The sequence below is a fragment of the Lissotriton helveticus genome, chromosome 2_1 (assembly GCF_964261635.1).
Source record: "Lissotriton helveticus chromosome 2_1, aLisHel1.1, whole genome shotgun sequence".
In the NCBI taxonomy this organism is placed as follows: domain Eukaryota; kingdom Metazoa; phylum Chordata; class Amphibia; order Caudata; family Salamandridae; genus Lissotriton; species Lissotriton helveticus.
The window spans coordinates 434304224-434324837 of NC_136059.1; the positions used below are offsets into that span (position 1 = coordinate 434304224).

Genomic DNA, 20614 nt, shown 5'->3' on the forward strand with positions numbered 1-20614 from the left:
TGGAAACAAGCATCCTAGGACCAGTTTCGGGGTTATCACCCCTCATCAGCCAGGCAAGCTTGACTCCAGTGGCATGGAGAGCATGGGACCCACGTCTGGGCATACCTGTCCCATTCGGGGTGACATATGCAAAAAGAACAATTGATGGACAGAATGCGGAACAATGTCATTTATTCACCCCAGTACAGAAATCTGGGCCTAAATGTATCGTTTCTTTGCTCCCCATGCCATTCCAGTTTAGACCCAGCCATATGCAATCTTGACCCTGTTCTGGAAACAAGCATCGTAGGACCAGTTTCGGGGTATCAACCCTCATCAGCCAGGGTCTTCAAAAATCATTGCTTTCACTACTTTCACGAGGCTGGAGGAGCCAAGGTATATCTTAAGTGTGTAGTGCATGTGTTTTTAATTTACACTGGTCCTTTGTTAACTTATGCAGAGTATACAAAAGTTGCCTGCGGCTGTACCAACTCTTTCTAAAGTACAAGTTTTAAAAATTAAAAAGCACAGTACTGTATTGGTATATGGAAAAATGTATTCATTTGTTAGTGCTTTACTTTATTGGTGTTTTTGTATTCCTTTACGAAAACACTATACCATGTTTCATTTTCATTGTGGTTTCATTATTCTCCAGTAAGGTCAATCCTTAAACACTTTGCCAGCTCTTAAGTACACTAATAGTCTGTGGGTTGAAAGAGTGGTGGTATATAAGTGCTCTCAGTTGTCCTATTTTACCACAAACTTTAATACCTTTAATAGCAAATGCAATATAAATAATAATATGCTACATAGCTAAACATTTATAAGGACCCAAAGGCGAGAGCTATTGCATTGCAAATGTTTGTTTACTCTGTACTAAACTGCGTTTTCCATTTGGAAAGGCTTATCCAAATTGCAAGTGGAGTTTTGCAACTCAGGCCACATTCCAATTATGAAATATGTCAATGATTTCTGACAGCAATTGTAGTCTCAAACCAAACGGAAGTTACCAACACCTCAAAGGATGTAGCAACTCATTCGCAAGGGGGAAGCTATGCAGATTGGACAGCTAGTCACGGTCTCCTCGCTGAGTTTCGCATTTCGGAATGGGAACACATAAATGGTGGTTTGCTGTTCCATTCACGCTATCATCCCTTTGTTTGTCTCCAATTGCACTTGGTTACAAAAAGCAAATATTAATTACAAATCAAACTTCTTAGCAGAGTGCTCAAAGTGTAAAAACCATAACTGTTTAAAATGGATTGTTAGCATTTGTTTAGTATGCTAGATAATATATGCATTATTTTTACACAAAGTTAGTTCTTTAATAAAAGTTCAAATTTTTAGTTAAAATGTTCTGTTATGGTGTTAGGGTGCATACATATGTGGAATTCTTTGTTGAATAGGTTTACAATGTTTGAAACCAAACAATAGCAATGAAATAAATAATTATTCTATGATTTCTTCAAAAAGTTGGACACGGTAGGTCATACATTACACAGCTTTTTCAATACTTTTTAAAATGTCAGATCTAGTTAAAAGATTAAAATGTGTTATTTAAAATAATCAATAATACTGAATATGTAGTTATTACACCTACAACTGTCTTTTAAAGTCTTTACGATTAAGGCAGTGTCAGTTATTAAAGTCTAAAACAATATAAAAGCTCTAAACAAGAAGTATTGATTTATCTGGACTGGTACAATGATTCCATAAATCATCTAAGGTGTGTTAACATTGTTTTAAATATACTTAATTCAACTAAATATAAATAGATTTGTTTAGCGAAGGTTTTAAATCATTTTGTCTTTAAACAAAATGCTTCTATATGTTCTTGAATAAAGACATATGTAGATCTTGGCAAAGTTTTGACTGTTAATCTTTACAACCTCAAAACGTTCACAAGAGCTAGCTTCTGAATTCATAAATGTTTGCAAATCATTGAACAACCATGATCATCTGTTATAAAGGTGAAAACTTTCAGGCCTTGGATTACGGAGTGGTATAATTTAGAATGTATGTATTGGCTGATCACCGCAATAATTAGGTACATGTTCAGAGGTCTACAACCTGTACAGTTACCCTGTGTATCCCATTTAATCTGGAAGTATGATAAGGTTGTGTTCTCTCACCACAGACACCTGTTTGAATCACCGCTACCCCAAACCAATCCACCCTACTAGTGGTCTTAAAAAGATTTATGAGGCACATAATTTTCTCTCAGACAAGATGCAAACTGTGCTTTTAACAAAAGGTTATGAGACAGTGAGTTTTCAATGACTGTATAGCTAAAAAAACAATAATTCTTTTTTTTAAATTAAGGCGTAAGTATATTGCTAATTGGCTATATACACACAATATTAGTATATACACACAATATTAATTCCATGTTATTTAATTTTCTTTGCACTGTAAGCATTACCCATTCTTTGTCTGAATTCCCTGGCTTAGAAACTTTGCATCAGTATTATTAAGAGAGCAACTCAAACAATATTTCTGAAATTTAGATTAGATCCAGAAAATGCAAGAGCCTTACATGCATAGAGTGATATCAACTGCACAGCGCTAAAGCCAACAACTATGGGCAGAGTGGACCTGTGCTTTCCTAACCTTTGTCTTTTCATTCCAGATTACAACTGGGACCGTTCCAGTGAAAGTGGCATTTGTAACAATACATCTTCCAGAGGTCACTAAACAAAAGAATTTGTTGATGTACCTAACAGCAGTGGACACAGACAAGGTGAATACGCTTGACTTCTTCATTATGAGGAGTAGTCGCAACATGAACAAAAGAACAGACAAAATTAGTCTAAAGCATATATAAATATTTATTTAAATACAATCAGAATTTACAATTTAGATGTCATGGCTTAAAATGCAACTCAGACAAGTCAGAGCTTCTCTTTTTCGGTTGCGCCCCTGAACCCGATTGGAAATCTTGGTGGCCACAAGATATGTTTCCCCCTGATAAGGTCTCTTTTAAGGCCAAGAATTTGGGAGTGATAGTAGATTGTGAACTATCCTTTGGACCTCACATCCTGTCTCTTGTTGGGAAATGCTTCGGCATTTTACGGATGTTGAGGAAATTTTTTCCTCTACTATCATTTAACCACAGGAAAACAGTTGTTCAGGCATTGATCGGTTCACGACTGGACTACGCAAACGCTCTCTTTTTGGGTCTACCGAAATATCTCATGACCCGTTTGCAAGTTGTCCAGAATTCGGCAGCCCGTACCATCTTTGGACTCCCGAGGAGAGCTGGTGCCACTGCTTTACTGAACACCCTACATTGGCTACCCATCTCCAAGCGAATTATCTTCAAATGCCTGACTGTGGCCTTTAAGGCCCTTCATGGTATTGGCCCCAAGTATATTGGGAAGCGTCTTTCCCGGTATGCACCGAGCAGGACTCTCAGGTCATCTGGTCTGTCTATGATGACTGTTCCTGTAATTCGTCGCGCACGATTGGGAGGTCGGTCTTTCCGCTATTTAACACCTAAAGTTTGGAACGACCTACCACTGTCCTTGAGACAGGCTCCCTGTCTTCTTGCTTTTAGAAAGGACCTGAAAACATGGCTTTTTATGAAATAGACCCTTTTCATTCTCTGCTTTTTTCTGTTGTGTGGCTGCCGTTTTATGCTGTTATTCTTTGCCACAGCGCCGGGATGCTCCCTGGAGTAGCCGTGCGCTATAAAAGAAATAAAGTAACATAACATAACATAACATAACAAAGTAGTGAGAACTAACCAGAGGACACAATTATCAGAACTGTAGAAAACTCTTGCAATCTATGTTCCAGTTAAAATGTTGTTCAATGCCCCATTATGCAGGTCTCTGAAAGGAAGTGACATCTGTATAAGAAAATCAAAACAATTTCTACAAACAGCAGACTATACCGAGGAGGTCAATTTTTATGTAGCAAAGCCATAATTTATTTAGGCCTCAATTAAGAGTGATGCGCTGTTGGTGCAAGATTTACAGAGCCCAATAAATTCATAAAAATGGGCAAGTGGATTTTCTGCATCAAAATCCATGTCCTTATATATCTACTGGCTATTTTTCTTTAGGTAATTATCAGACGGTTTGACATGTATATATCTATCTGGGCAAATTTCCAACTCTCATGTTTGATCAAACTCAATAATTATCAGATGAGACTTCACAAGCACTGCCAAGGATAAAGTCATCTTTTGAATTGTCTTAATCCTGGAGATGTTGATAAGTGGAAACACTGGAATCCCCTAAGGCATAAAGCCTGCACGTGGGTTACAGATGAGAGACAACCACTGGCTACAATAAGGCAGTCATGTGACCAAGTAAACCCCAGTATTAACATTGGTATTCATTCATGATATTCAAAGGCCATCTTTACCTCTGCCATCATCATGAGGGCATTACATTCGTTATCACTCTTTGACAACATCTACAACTCAGGTAGCAGAATATATCCCTTAAGAGGGCCATTGAGGCCTGAATGATCACAGATGTTATGTAACAAAATGTTATAATTCAGACAGCATGCACCATCTATCAAGAGTAATATGCAAATAAGTGATGCACAACCTATTTGCCCCGTATAGTTAGTTTTCGATATCCCAGCATTTTTCTCTACAGATTGCCTAATGAAATGGGGTAATTTTGTATGTTTCGGTTACTTTTTCTGTACAAAACCACCTTTGTCAATTGTTGCATCAACTAATGATCTGCACTCTAGCTCATCCTTTTTAAAAACCTATTTATTTATGGCAATCATTTTGGATCCCTACCATATTAGTCATCACTACATTCACCTGATACCCAGATCTATTTTACATGAACATGTCATCTAGGGGTTAAATTCCTGAAAGTTACCTAGCAGTGGATGCAGGCCATTTAGTAGGCCATACCGACTAAGTAAGGCTTAACGGACGGAATACTTAGAGCCAGATTTAGCACCTGCCAGAAGGAGTACAATCAGTTATGGCAGCAGAGGACTTCACTCCCACCACCGTAATGGACAACAGTCCATCCTATGTGGAGATGACCTCGGCTCATCAGTCATTTCTGTACATTGAAGTAACTGCCGTTTGGTGGCTTACCGGCCGCAGTTTTGATGGTCTACTGAACTTTTAAAATGTTTTTGTTTAAAAAAAAACTCTCAAAGTGGTAATGTTTTTATTAGGGGCAATGTTTTTGTAGGGGGTCATGATTTTTTATTCAGTCCCGCATAATCAGGTTTTCCTGGAGCTGACGGACAGAAGAAAAACTTCAGACCGCCCACTCTAAATTGAGTGTGCGGTGTCATAGCTTTATTCGGACGCCGCGATCTGGTCGACTGCTAGAGATAATTTCCATCAACAGAGCCATCGGGAGAGAAGCTGACAATTCACCCATCTCTAAATGAGGTGGGCAAACCATCCGTTTGGCACACAGGGTAATCATTTGCAATAGAATAATACCATGCCTGCTAAACTCGAAATCAACCCCTTAGATTTTACTTACTGTTCCATTTAACATTTCACTTCTTCTGTTCACCTGGCCCAAATCATATGGACAACAACTGACACCAGTGTGTGACTTGAGCATAAACTGATAACAAATTATCCTTCTCCCCTCAAATTATTCTCACTACAAAAAAACGTGCATTCCCGGACATGCTCCAAACATATGCAAGTATGCCTTTGTTACTGGTTCCTTAAAGAACTGTACCGACATTATCAGTTATAATTTCTTAGTTTGATTACTGCAATGTCATTTACACTGGCCTCCCTCACAAGAATTTCTTTAAGTTTTAAAACATGAAAACAAATGGTGTCATCCACTGGTTCACCATCCAGGAATGACTGCAATTTAAGAACCAACCCATCTATATTAAGGCAATTCAAGGCCCCCACTTCTGAATATACGTCAACATTGTTCAAGCCCTATCAGCTATTCAGACTTCTAAGGTTAGCTACTAAAAATAAATAATGCCATACGCCAGTTCTTCAGGGTTCATCATTATGAAAAATCCTTAATTTTACTTATGAGACTCAAAGTGATTTTTTCAGGTTTCTCACAGAGAATAAGGCACACCTATTTAGCCCCACCTTTCATTTCAAGGCTATCCTTAGCACTCAATCTACAGGAAAACAGCCGTACAAAGATTCTGCCTCCTTGATACTTGCAGCTGGGAACAACAAGCAAATTCCTGACAACCTCAATCAATTATTCAATCAGGGTTTGTATAGCGCGACTACCCACCTGTGAGGATCTCAAGGCACTGAGGGGAGAGGGGTGTGATCTGCTTATCTGTCTGGGCGCTGCAGTTCAGTCGAAGAGCTAGGTCTTGAGATCCTACCTGAATTGGGTCAGCAACGGGGCTTGCTTGTGGTGGAGAGGCAGGGTGTTCCAGGTCTTGGCATCAAGGTGGGAGAAGGATCTTCTTTTGACCTAGTGACCTATGCTGTATTCTTTTTTTGATACTCTATCAGGTATTACCATCTCACCTTCCACTGTCAACTAGCCTCAGGAAACTCCTCGTTTAATATACTCCAACCTAAACCAAATTCACCTTACCGCTGTGTCGGTACTTCCCGGTTTTTACCCTGGCGTCTCTTAATCTATTGATACTGTGTCTACTATGGCAAAGTAAATGCCTAGCTCCTCTTATGTTTGCACATTTGTACTGCTGTGCCAACAGTTGCCATTGCTACTCGCTTCTCCTTTCATGCCGCAATTAGACAGTTATCAGGTGTTTATAGAGCATTAAAAAATAAGTATTTAAATAGTAAGATGTAAATGGCAATGACCTTGAAAAAGTGCACAAGGTTTGCCTCAATCTTACTTTTAGATTATTTTTTACCTGTGTAGTGTCGTAATAAGTACTCAGGCGACACTGTATGAATTTAAGTGAGAGCTTTATTTATCTTGCGTCCTCACTTTTACTTCCACTTGCCCAAACTGCCCCTAACTCCTCCTATTCCTTTTCCCTTATTCCCCCTCCCACTATTGGGATCCCTGGCACCAGTCCTAGTGCCCGGCCCAGTTACAACATTACATCTCCCCCTTCTTACACAACTTGAAAACATCTCAGTGACATACGTGCATGTCAAATTAACAATGAGAGGCAACAACATAGTTACAGTTCTTCAATGAGGCGAACGGGTCTTCGATGAGTTCACTGCGGCCAGTGAGTTACATCGAGAGTCACCTGCTCATCTCCACCAGGAGAAGTGGAAGTCCGATGAACGCTTGCTAACTCAGGTGCTTTCTCGTTCAAAGTACTGTCAGGCACAGTCAGAGCTTCTCGGACAGTGGGCGTGCATTTCTGGAAGTGCGCCACATTCCTCTTGTTATCTGACTTAGCCGTGATCATGGTCCCTTTTTGTTTTGTCACTAACAGTGGGCAGGGATGATATCAGCTGTCTGCTTTTTGCTGTTGTTCTTGTTTCACCAGCACCCAATCCCCTTCTTGGATGGATGACTGCGCAGCTTTTCTCCGAGTGTCGGCATATTCTTTCATCTTCTTATTTTTCAGTCTGTCTCGTGCTGCTAACTCTTGGTGAATGCCACTGGCGATGTCCTCCCAGGCCGGTATTCTCGTGCTCATTGTGCGACCCAACATTAAGGTTGAAGGACATCTACCTGTGGTGGTATGGGGTGTGGTTCGATAAGCTCGTAACACCTCATTTAAAGCTGCTTGAACATCACACTTTGAAAGTTCTGCTTGCTGAATGGTTTTCTTGAGAGTGGCCATAAACCTTTCTACCATTCCGTTGGCCTGTGGCCATAGAGGGGTGATTTTTCTGTGTCTGAAATTCAAGTGGTTGACAAAAGCAGCAATGTCTTGCCCACTGAACGGTGGACCATTGTCCATTTTTACTACCTTCGGTATACCCCATGCTCCAAAGGTCTCATCCAATACAGGTATAGCGGTGGCAGCTTTGGTGAATAATATGAGGTGTGCAATTGGGAAACGTGTGTACTCGTCCATTATGACCAGGATATACTTGCCAGATTGCAACGGGCCAAAGAAATCTACCGCAACATGTTGCCAGACACCGTACGGCAGTTCTGACATTTGTAGAGGTGCAGGTGGATCCTCTCGACTCACTAGCTCACACTGTGGGCAGTCTTTCAGGGTGAGTTCCACCATCTGATCGAGTGTAGGGAACCAGACTCGCTCCCGCAGCGCTCTTTTCGTGGCTACGGTGCCTCTGTGCCCTTCATGTGCTAAGTTGATGACTCCCTGGCGCAGTTGTTTCAGAATGATGATCCGGTTGTCTCGTAATAGAAGACCATTGGAAGTGATGGATAGTTCATCCTTCACGTGTCTAAAAGAGGACAGTTCCTGACTGTCAACCTGTTCATTTTGTCAGGGTTCTTCCAGGTGTGTCCTGCTATTTGTCTGAAGGTGCTGTTTCACATTTTGTAGTGTGACATCCTCATTGGTGGCATCCAGAATGACCTCCAGGGGGACTGCAGGTGGTTTAGCTTGGGCCACTACAAAATGAATGTATTCTTCCGCTAGTGATGGATTTAATTTGGATGTTGCTTTAGGATGCCTCGACATATAGTCAGCTTTTCCGGGTTTGTGGACTATAGTATATGTGTATTCTTGGAGGCGGATGCCCCACCGCTCTATTCTGGGTGGCATTTTTGCTCTGGGGTTTCCAAAAATGGTTAGCAGGGCCTGGTGATCCGTGATGAGCGTAAAGGGTTTTCCATAAATGAAGATGTGGAAATGTTCACAGGCCCAGACTACCGCCAAGCTTTCCTTTTCGGGCTGAGAGTATGCTCCCTCTGTGTCTGTGAGACTTCGACTTGCATAGGCTACAATGTATTGTTGATCACCCTCCCTATCATATTGAGCTAAGATGGCTCTAAGTCCTACAGGACTCGCATCCACAGTGATGTCCGCTTTTCGCCGGGGATTGAAATAGGCCAGGTTATTAGCGGACTCCACTTAAGCTTTGATTGCGTGGAAAGCTTGATCACATCTTGTGGTCCATTGGCATGAATGACTTTGTTTGGTCAGCTTTCTCAGCGGAAAATTGATAGTGGCGTAATCTTTAATGTAACGTGCACAGTAGCTCGCCATGCCTAGAAAAGAACGCACATCTCCAGCGTCTTTCGGTCTGGGAGTGTCATTTAAGACTGCAATCTTTTTGGGATCCGGTCTCATGCCTGCACCTGAATAAATGTGTCCAAAGAATTTTAGTGTAGATTTGTGGAATTCGCACTTGTTTTTATTTAATGTGAGGTTAGCCTCCAGTAGGGCATGACAAACTCGGTCCAGTGCCTTGTCGTGTTCTTGCATCGTTGCTCCGTATACGAGAATGTCATCACTGTAGTTTAGAGCGTTGGGAATATGATGGATTACTTTTCTAATGGCCTCCTGAAAAATCTCAGCGGCAGATGAGACCCCAAAACTGAGTCGTTTGTATCTGAACAGGCCTTGGTGAGTCGAGAATGTGGTGATGTATCTCGATTTTTCGTGAAGTTCTAGCTGGTGGTAGACCTTGTTGAGGTCTAATTTGGAGAATATTTTCGCCCCATTGAGTGACGCAATCATGTCGCTGATGTGATGTCCCAGGTGGCTCTCTCTCTCAATTGTGGTGTTGTGGGCTCTCATATCCACGCATAGATGAACTTTGCCCAGTGAGCCTTTTTTCTGTACTACAATCACTGGAGAGACCCAGGGAGTGGGTCCTGATGTTCTCTTGATGATGTCGGCCCTTAGAAGATCCTGTAGTTCCTCTTCAACAGACTGCTGAAGGTGAAATGGAATTTTCCTGTGATGATGTGCTATGGGTGTCACTCGTTCAATTATATGCAGTCGAACTTGACAGTGAGCCATTTTTCCGAGTCCATGGAATAGTTTTGGAAATTTGTGAATTATGTCCGGTTCATCATCAACTCAATATAGTATTTCAACTAGCCGCAAACGTTCCGCTGTGGGCAAACTGAGAAGACAATCTGCTTCGGGACCGTCAATGACATGGATGCGGGCGGGAATAGTCCTGTTCTTGTATGTGAGATTAGTCTGAAATTGTCCTAAGCACGGAAGAGGTTCCTTTGACATCCATGTATATACCCGCAAAGCAGCTTTATGCAAGCATGGTTGTGAATCCATTTGGTTGTATTCTGCAACAGAAATATAGTTGAGAGATGCCCTACTATCCAGTACGAACTTGGCCATGTGAGTGTCCATTTGAATTTGTAGTCGCGGGTATTTATTCAGTCGGTCAGGATCCGCAACCATGAAGACATATTCGTCACTGTCTTGTGATACTGGAGACAGCGACCTCGACTCACAAGATGGTGACCGACATGAGTTGTATGTGCCTTGAGACTGGCGGCTGGACCTTGAAGAGCAGGTAGAAGACTCGCTGCGGTTTCTCACAGCCTTGACATGATGGCGAACACTGGATTGTCTGGATTGTCTGTACGTATCTCTGTGAGTGTCTTTGCGAGGGGCTCTGCAGACATTTTCAAAGTGATTGTCCCGACCACACTTCCTACATCTTTGGCCTACTGCAGGGCACGGCTCCGTGTGAGGGAAGTCATATCCACAGCGATAGCATTTGAGTTGGCGCTCCTGTCGTTTGTCAGTCCGACTGTGATTGCGACGATGATGGCTTGTGTGACGAGACTGCACTTTGGATCTCGATAAGCGTTGTTTTGCAGGGGACGATCTGTCATTGTTGCGAGATTGTAGCCTAAATGCCTGTTCTCGTTTTTCGCTTCTTCACGCTTCCATTCGCTTTGCATGTTCTTCCGCCTGATCGTGTACCCGCGTCATTTCTTCAATCTCATCAAGAGAGTAGCTCTTCTTCAATAGACGTCTATGTAACGACTCAGACTGGCATCCTTCTATGATTCGCAGGCGAAGGGCGTCTTCAGTCGTGAATGAGTCAAATTCACAGTAACGAGCCGAACATCTGAGACGCATGATGAATCTGCTCATGGGTTCATCTTTCTCTTAGGATGCTAAATTGAATGTGTATCTTTCATAGTCAATATTTCTTTTGTGAAGAAATTTTCGATTTAAAGCGTCACACACATTTGCATAGGACGACGCAGCATCGACTGAAAGTTCTTTTATGATCTGGCCAACACCCTTCCCAATTAGATTGTGCAGTGCAATCAGTTGCTGATCCTCATCAGTCACATGAGACCCTTTCATAAAATCTTCGAAATCCACCAACCATTCCTGCAAGCGAAGGCCCATGCCTTCCCCAGATATGAGGACTAGAGGTTCCGGTGGACGTAGAAACGTGACTCTAAGTATGCCAAGACGTTGGCCTACAGTCTGTGATGTCGAAGTAGGTGACCCCGGCCTGTTACTCGTGCCAGCAGAGGTGTGACGCTGCCTGGACGTTGGGGACCCAGACATGATGACGGAACATAGGCAGTATACGTGAGCAGAAGGTTTGACAGACCTTGTCTATGCACGATGAATCTCACAACGCCTTGTCACTTGGCGCAATTACAGTAATATGAACAGTGTCAGCACTTGAAGGAAGATGCTCACTATGCAGGAAATAACTCAGGAATGCGTTAATTGTCGGACAGGCGCTGTTTATTGGCACCATGCAATCTGTACCAAGGCAGGCAGCAGAGAAAAGAAACATGTATTCAGCTCCTCCACTTGATAATGGCCCAACGTCACACTCCAGCAGACATGTAAAATCTTATTTGCAGCGTTCTTCCATGAATGACAGTAAGTGTAGTCCACCACAGGCATCTAAAGGCATTCCACGGGCATCTAAAGGCATTTGGAGGGTCATCTCATGCAATTCCAATGCTTGCCTGACCTAAAGATGGCCGCCGAAAAATCCTTGAATGGGATTGGCTTAGGTGCCTGATTCCAAGATGGCTGCTGTCCTGAGGTCTCTTCAGGGGACACACGCGACCGGGGTGGGCTCCCGGGTCGCGAATATCAATGCTCCTGGACAACGGAACGGCAGGCGAGACTGCGGGCACAGCAGCAACACGACGCAACCGGGGTGGGCTCCCGGGTCGCGAACAGCATGGCTCCAACGTAGCGGAGCTCAGCACAGGATACCACTACACCAGGTAAGTGCAGTGAAGGTCCACTTCCCTCGCCGCCAGCTGTAGTGTCGTAATAAGTACTCAGGTGACACTGTATGAATTTAAGTGGGAGCTTTATTTATCTTGCGTCCTCCCTCTTACTTTCACTTGCCCAAACTGCCCCCAACTCCTCCTATTCCTTTTCCTCGTTCCCCCTCCCACTTTTGAGATCCCTGGCGCCGGTCCTAGTGCCCGGCCCAGTTACAACATTACAACCTGGAAGAGGGGTCATAGGTGACCACAATGCTTAATTAAGAAACCCTTAGTCTCAAAAGGGATTCTTACCGAAGCATTGCCCAAGCCTATGTAGCAAAGATTGTAAAAAATGCAGCCTGGTTCAGTACCATTTGGGTGCATCTAGGTTCACCCTAAGTTGAGCAAAAAACTTCTTCAGATGTAATTTTCCCAGTCATGACCCACAAAATAAGGATCTGTAGAAATGTTTAATGATAACGAGGAAACTTCCTAGTATCTTGAATTTCCCAATTGTGGAAATATAGACTTAAAGGCATAGTGTTAGATACTTAGCCATTCAATATATATGCAACACAAATAAAGTGTTCTGAGTATTTTAAAACATTTTGCATGACAACTCCAATAATGGAAAAATATATAAATTAACACAGCTTGTGATTAGAGCCCAAAATCATGGTGGGGCACGAAAGGCTAAATGCATTTACGCAGGGTGAAGTGCTCTTACACCACAAAAGAAGCTCCTGGTGGAAATTAAAATGAATAGAAATAGTTTGAGATATAAATCCAGTCCAACAGAATAAGCATAAAGAAGGAAGATGAAGAATCATGCAAACCTGAAATGTTTGTTAATAAGCTCCTCGGTATAAAATCGCTTATGTCAAAGCTGCCTGCTTGATAGTACAAAAAGAACAATTGATGGACAGAATGCAGAACAATGGCATACATTTACCCCAGACAATACACACGTAGAGGTGGAGGGTCATAGGGAAAAATTTTAAGACCAGCCCAGGTTCACTTCCCCAACCAATATATGACCAACACAACAAAACCGGGGGTCTGAAAGCCAAAAGGTTATTATGGCTAGCTCGCTACACTCTCTCAAAAGTAGAGTGTTGTCCTGTTAACATTCTAGACAAACCATGAAGTTTAGGGAACTCAAGAAATGATAGAAGAGAAACTATTGAGAGTGATATGTGGTGGGGAACAGCTTTTCATGATGTCCGAATAACCATCAACTATTCAAGATATTATCATTTGGTCAAACGGCTCAAAAGGTCAGTGTATATCTTGATCAATAGAGTACACCGTCCCTACTGGTACTCAGCCGGATACCGCCCACATTCACTCTAGGTAGTCCAGCGGGCAACTGACATGTGAAAGGATGGAAGCAGTGCACTAAAAGTGAATAAAGTGGTGAGTAAAATAGGATAGTGTGCCTTTTCACAAAATACTTTATTAAACACAGACACACCTCCTAACTAAAAACAGAACAGTGCAAACAGCAGTTCGAAAAAATAACTGCCAAAAAGAGCCGACATGTTTCAGCCAAACGGGCTGTAAGTCCCTAGGCTTTCTTCAGGGTTTCTGCTCTACTAAATTGCTACTGCTTATATGCGTGATTGGATGGTGCAAATTATAAATACAACACCTGATTGTATGTTATCCAACAATGTAGTAACAAGCTTAAATTGAAAAAATATATATACAACCAGTGAAAAAACTGATCCTCCGCGTTAAGGTATGCAGATGGCATCTAAAATAAATCAAATTAACATGGAGTAAGCTTCTCTTGTCATTTCATGCATTCCAGTATAAGAAGTATCTGTAACTAGTTAAACTTAAATATGCTCACCCAGCTTGACCGGGGACTGGACCTCACCTCACCTGGACCGTGCTCAGGATATTTGAGGCCCCGCTCTGCAGGAAGCAAGATTTGAAAAGGGAGGCTGCAGGGTGAAGAAACTAGGAGCTATAATAGTACACAGTCCCTACCAGTAACAACCACCTCGCCCACCTACACTTTTATTCTTGCTAACCAGAGGGCAATGCGTTCAAAACAGCCCTTCCAGTTTGGACCCAGCCATATGCAAATCAGTATTGACCCTGCTCCCAATGGGGACAGTCTAGCCCGAACTGCCAGGCCAAGTCCTCCCTGGACTGGAAACAAGCATCCTAGGTCCGTTTTCGGGGTCTCACCCCTCATCAGCCAGGATAGCTTGATTCCAGTGGCATGGAGAGCACCGGGCCCACGTCTGGGCATACCCGTTCCACTCGGGGTGACAAATGCAAAAAGAACAATTGATGGACAGAATGCAGAACAATGTCATACATTCACCCCAGTAAAGAGATCTGGGCCTAAATCCATAGTTTTTTTGCTCAACATGCCATTCTAGTTTGGACCCAGCAGTATGCAAATCAGTTTTGACCCTGCGCCCAATGGGAACAGTCCAGCCTGAAATGCTTGATAATACTGGCAGCCTCTAGGAACCAGTTAGAGTGTCATTTATATCCTGCAAGGTGGTCCACTAGTTCTGCAGAGAACAGCTGGCAAAATGTGGTGATCCTTGTCTGATTTCTATAGCTCTTGCTGGTGTGACATTTGCCCTGAAGGTACATCATTTTGCTGAGTAGGCACCAAGTAGATTTGCCCCAAACTGCAACTTCTTTTGTTTATCAACAAGGCTTTTTTAGACTTTTACAGATGGAATAATCCTTCACAAACATTACAGATGTCCTGTTCGCCTTATTGCAAGTGCATTATAGTCTAAGGCACTTGTAATACGGCGGATGGGATCTCTGACAACTTTGTAATGTAGTACCCATCTGCCAAACTCTAAATCAGCTTCACACTCCTAATGTAAGAGCTGTTTTATGAAAAACTGAAAATGAATAGTCCTGTTGCCCAGAGAGGTCCCCATCCCATGACTGACTTCCACTTTGGTTACCCTGCTTTCTTTATTTTTAATTGCCATTTTTTTATAAGTATCCACCCAGAACTGTTGCAAATAATAGAGCACAGTATCCTCTTTACAGACAGGACAATTACAAAAAAACAGGTGATAAGTATAATACAGCATTGTATAAATGGTGCAGATAATATAGGTTGGTCAGCAATATTCGCAGACAAGGAGATAAAAGAAAAGAAAGCATAATGGCATCAGCAACACGGAGGCTGACCGCTATCTGCAGGAAAAAAAGAACCAGGTGTGAATACAGCTATACCTTGAGAATGCCAATAAATAGAGAGGAGAAAAAAGCACTCCTACAGTAGGAAACACAAAAAGAGAGAGTGATAAAAATCGAACAGGGTAAATGGTGAGGGGGTGGGGAATGCACTTGTTCCTGAAGAAAGAGGATGTGTCCAAGTCTGGAGCGGGTCGATGAGGGGGGCTGGTTGGGCAGTTGCCCAGCAGGATGGAGACCGGGGGCTGGGGGGATGGGGGGAGGAAGGTACTTCTAGCATGCTTGGTCAAGGTGAGAGCATAGTGGTCAGTGGCCACTCTTGGAACTTGTCTAGAAGGGCATCCCAAAGATCCAATATAGGATGTTTACGGAGACCTTTTATTTCTTCCCTGCACAGTAGTGTGCTCTTGGCTAGAGCCCATGCCATTACGGAGAGCACCCATGCAGAGGCGGATTCAACTTCCATTTACGAGTGATGAGCCATTTTGCAAAAAGAAGGGCCAGGTCAGCTAACTTCATCACCTCCCTGTACCTCTTGGTGCATCAGTAAATCCCCAGAGTGCATACATCCCAGGTGTAAGAGAGAACAGTGCCTGTGCAATAAGCTAAATGGGCTGTAACGTTCCTCCAATATATGGCCAGGACAAGACCAGAGCATGTCTAATATTCCCAACATCCGGGGTTAGGCACGGAGGGCAGGCAGCATCATTGCAGTGAAACAATGGTTGAATGGGTGAGCCTTAAGTATGCCAAATTAGATCAATTTGAAGCAGGTATTTCAGGACACTATGGAAGGTTATGTCAGAACAGTCTGCCAATCACTGTCAGTGCAAGCATGGCCAAGATCCGTATTCCTTAGATCCCGCAATCGTGCAAGAGGAAGTGCAGTGTGAAAGTGCAAGGCACTGGCAAGCCAGCGAGTTTGGTGTCCCCCATGCCTAGAGTGTGTAAGCATATGATGGCCAGATGCTGTGTGAGCTCCTGCTGCATCTCATCTCAAACCTGTATCAGTGTGGTAATAAAGGAGGTATATAAAATAAATTGACCAGGCAGGAGTTTGGAACCTGTCGTAAATTCTTCCAATGAAAGGAGAAAGCCCTCAGTTTACAGGTCCTCTACTGTCTGCAAACTTGCCACATGCCAATGCCTCATTACCCAGAGAGTGGTAGCAATGCACCCCTGTGGCATACCAAGAAGTGGCAATGCCAGAGCATAGGTGAAGTCTATCTGGTGATAAATAATTTTCCAATAAAAACACCACTGTGCCATGAGTAAAAGGGGAGTATGCAGCGGTGAAACTTTAACAATTATAATGGAAAAGGGTGAGTATATGCTCCAAATCCCATGAGGGGAGAAGTGACACAGCATCGAAAAGTTGATGGCCAGCAAACCAGTGCAACACCCATTGAAATTGTGATGCTAAATATTAATGTTCAAAGTTAGCGACATTAAGTCCAGCTTTATCCGTGGAGAGTTTTCTTAGGGCCACTCTGCTACATGTGTTGTGCCACAGGAGGTCACCCATCACACATTCTCAGGGGGTGAAAATAATGGACACCAAATAAAAAGAGGAAGGTTGGCAAAATAGTATAGTAGCCTCAGCAGGACCACCATCTGTATCAGGGCTGCATGTCCTGCCACAGAGAATAGTAGTGTATGCCAAAAAATATCTGTGCACGTAGTTTGCAAGACCGCATAGGCCAGGTTAACACCTATAAGGTCCTCCTGCTTATGATATATGCGGATCCCTAGGTATCAAAATGTGATGGTCTGGCATTCAAGCTCAACGCCATTTACCATACCGTTTAGGCCAGTTAATCCCGAGTCAAGAGACAGAGACGAGTTAAGTGACTAATGCCGCAAAAGTGGTGGGAACGGACATCTTTTAGGTAAAGAAGCATATCACCCATATAAAGCAATACCAAAAGGATACCATTGCCCAGAGTGATCCCTAGTTCTGTCCCTGTGCACAGAGAGGATGCGCTAGCAGTTCAGGAGCCAGTGAGAACAAGAGTGGGGGTAATAGTCCCCTGTTGTATCTCCATATGGTTTGAAATGTGACATCTGCACTTCAAAAAGAGTAATCACGCATTGAGCCCTTCCCTGGAGTCCGGCGTGATCAACAAGAGCTTAACACCAGATAGGAAGGCGGCAATAGTATCACCGGGGACTGCAGGCATAGATATATATAAGTGAGTATAATGGCAAATAAAGGCGGAATGTATATCCTTTTGCAAGTGATATAAGTGGCCTACATCGGAGCGGACACTCAGAACGGGGCATCGATCAGTTTCTTGCCATATCAGACAGGCTAACAGGGTACCGGGACGATCAACTTTCGGCGTGTGTCCGCATAGTATGTTCTTTATAATTTAGACAGCAGAGACGGTCCAGCAATGCAAGATGCTTACGCTGAGATCAGAGCAAGCACCCCTTAGCTGTGGCGGAAGAGCGGGCTACATCTTCAAGATTTAATAATTCCCTCTCCAAGCAAGTGATCTTGGTTATGAGGCGGTGGTGCATATTAAACGTGTTCCCCAAACAATGACCCAGAATGGACACCTTAAAAGCATTCCATTCTACCAGGGGCAAAGAGGCCGAGCCTTCCTTAAAATCTAAATATTCCTCTATACTAGTAGCAAAGGAGGCATGGAATGGAGGGTCCCGCAAGGCAGAGGCCTGCAGCCGCCTGGTGGGTATAGGTGGTGCTAATTTCTCCCAGGGGGATTGCAACAGGAGAGATTTGTGATCCGAATGCATGCAGCTAAAATAGTCCGTGCTGGTAATAAGTGGGGTGATATCTTGGGTGCTTACAAATCTGTCAATCAGGGGTGGCTAACAACTTTAAAAATCGGTAGGGTGCGGCACACAGTAAGACTCACCGATATGTTGCTGTTTGCCTTTCTCCTTCTCAATGGTGACGAGCAGGAAAGGAAGATGGCTACTTCCTGCTTCCGAATCCAGCTAATCCTGAAGCTGCTCAGCAGTGCCAGGATTGGTTGGAGCAGCTAACCCAGCAGTTATTTTGAGGCTGTTCACACCACTGGGATTGCAGGCTCTGAAGTGCGAATGAAGCATTGGCCAGCTGTAGACCACCGGCCAATCTGTGTTGCGCAATTGAAGCAGTCATCCTGCAATAAGCAGGAATCTGTCTACCTCGCCCCCACCATCACACTTGTGCTAGCGAGGCCAGGGGCACACAGAGTAAAAAAATGGTAAGGTAATGACTATTTTATTATTCTGTGAGTACCTATTGTACTCGCAGCAGGTGGAGCAAAGCTTCTCCACCTTAACGGAGGAGCAGCACTGCTGTCAATGTGGACATGGAGGTCAGTGCATGGGAATAGTAAGAGTAGACTTTGGTAGAAGGGTTTGGAGGTACCAGACGTCTGGGATTATCCTAATTTCTTTAATGTTGGCTCCCAGCAGAAAAATCTTGGGGCATATTATCAAGGACAGGCGATACATTATCGCCGCTTTTATCGGCAGGAAACCGCCGATAAAGCGGCGATAATGGCCTTGATAATATGCTCTATGAATTCCAATCGAAGCCCATGTTAGATGTGAAATCATCTAACATGGGCTTCGATTGGATTTCATAGAGCATATTATCAAGGCCATTATCGCCGCTTTATCGGCGGTTTCCTGCCGATAAAAGCGGCGATAATGTATCGCCTGTCCTTGATAATATGCCCCCTAGTGCCGGTCGCTGTGCCCTAACTGAGCATAGCCACTGTCACTGTGATCTTTGGATTACAGGTTGCTAGGTCCAACATTTCCACCAGCAGAGCCAGCAAAGGCTTTGCCAGTAGGCACCCTATAATACCCCCACCTCTGTATAGGAAGGGGGTAGCAAATTTGGTGGAGTTAGTGAACTTCATGTTGGTTCAGCCACCCTGCAACAATCTATATTAGCCCTCTTAGTGATTCCTTCTACAACCACACTCCATGTGAGATATCTTGTGAATTAACCTTTATTTGTGTACTTTCTTTAGTTCAGCAGTATCACCTGTGAAGCAAAAATAGACCCACTAAAAATAGGAAAAGAACAATATTCTGCATCTTTTCACAAGGAGAACTTCAGAGCTGTAAAGGACCTGGTATGTATGAGTGGGCTTTAAAAAAGTATTTGGTATCCGCTGTTAACCCATTAACACGCTGAGACATAACATGTATTACATTTCCAAAGAGAGTACTTTTGTAACATACGTTGCACTGTTTTTCTGATCTGGGAGTATTGTTATTGTTTCAAAAACAGCAATAATTGACCTGAATGTGACAAGCAAACTTTTGGGAACGCATCGATGTGGTAATTGATACAATGTGTATTAAACATGGAAAAATAGTTGAAAGTATTAATTGAAAAGGCTGTATGTTATAATTTTACAAATTGCCAGCAGTGTTTTTTTCAAGGAGTGGAACCATGAAATCTAGCCTCTTGAACTACCTGACTACTAATAAATGGTTTTATCTCCATTTTCTACATTTATATTGTGAGCAAAATTTTGAATTTGATGGTAAATTCTCCTCCAATTTCTAGAGTAAATTCCTGAGAGAAACTGTAAATGAGGGGTAGGATCCATCAGATTAAATACTTCCAAATAGTATCCTTGTGATGGAATAAATGTAACCGAGGTTTTTAATCTGTATTTAGTTTCCCCGTTTTCCCCTCTTTTCCTTGCTAGTGCAGCTGGTAGTGGGGTTCTATTCCACGGGCCTCTGATGCGCCGGGACACACTTTTGAGTAGCTGTGCGCCATAGAAATGCCTTTATCCATTCATTCATTTCCAATGATCACTGAACTCTAAGCCACTGAAACACAAATGAATATTTCTAAACTTGAATCCCAACATGTGTTTTCTCTTTCCTTATCATGCTGGCATGACATTTTTTACCAAACGCAAGTCTGGCCAGGGGGTTATGTCATACATATTCTTGGGCTGCAGCCCCCAAAGAACTTCTTTAGTTAGCATAGCGCCCAGTGTAATGCAACTTACTTTAATGAACTATGTATTGTATTGTATTGTATTGGTGGCAGAATGTTGTGTCTAAAAGCTGGAAGTCTGTCACTGATTGCATATTAGCAACATAGAGGAAAACCTTTTCAGTACTTCCCTGAGGTTTGCCTGTGCACAATTAAAGATCCAAGTAGTAGTTAGCTGAAAAGGTTAGAATGATATAGACATTTGAAATGTAGTAGAATATTAATCCATATTGCCCAATATAGCAATTGTGTTAGGGCAGAGAATGTAGACTTTTACATTTTTAGTAGTTTAGTAATTTTCGGAAGCTGCACCTATCACAGGCTCAGGTCTTGATTTAGCTTCAACCAGTGATGTCAATGAGCAAATGGAAGCCCTTCCTTCTCGTGCCCTATACAACTTTCAAATCAACCTTGTGTTTCACACTCCAGCTCACCT

At 43.0% G+C, this 20614-nt stretch overlaps 1 protein-coding gene across 1 annotated transcript in view; it reads left to right on the forward strand.

The window, feature by feature from the left end:
• Positions 1-20614, forward strand: part of ITGA2 (integrin subunit alpha 2) — a 683385-nt gene that overhangs the window by 589734 nt on the left and 73037 nt on the right. The window contains exons 25-26 of the mRNA XM_078675061.1: positions 2609-2719; positions 19190-19294. Of these exons, the coding sequence (XP_078531187.1) occupies positions 2609-2719; positions 19190-19294 (216 nt within the window). The remainder of the gene's footprint in view (positions 1-2608; positions 2720-19189; positions 19295-20614) is intronic.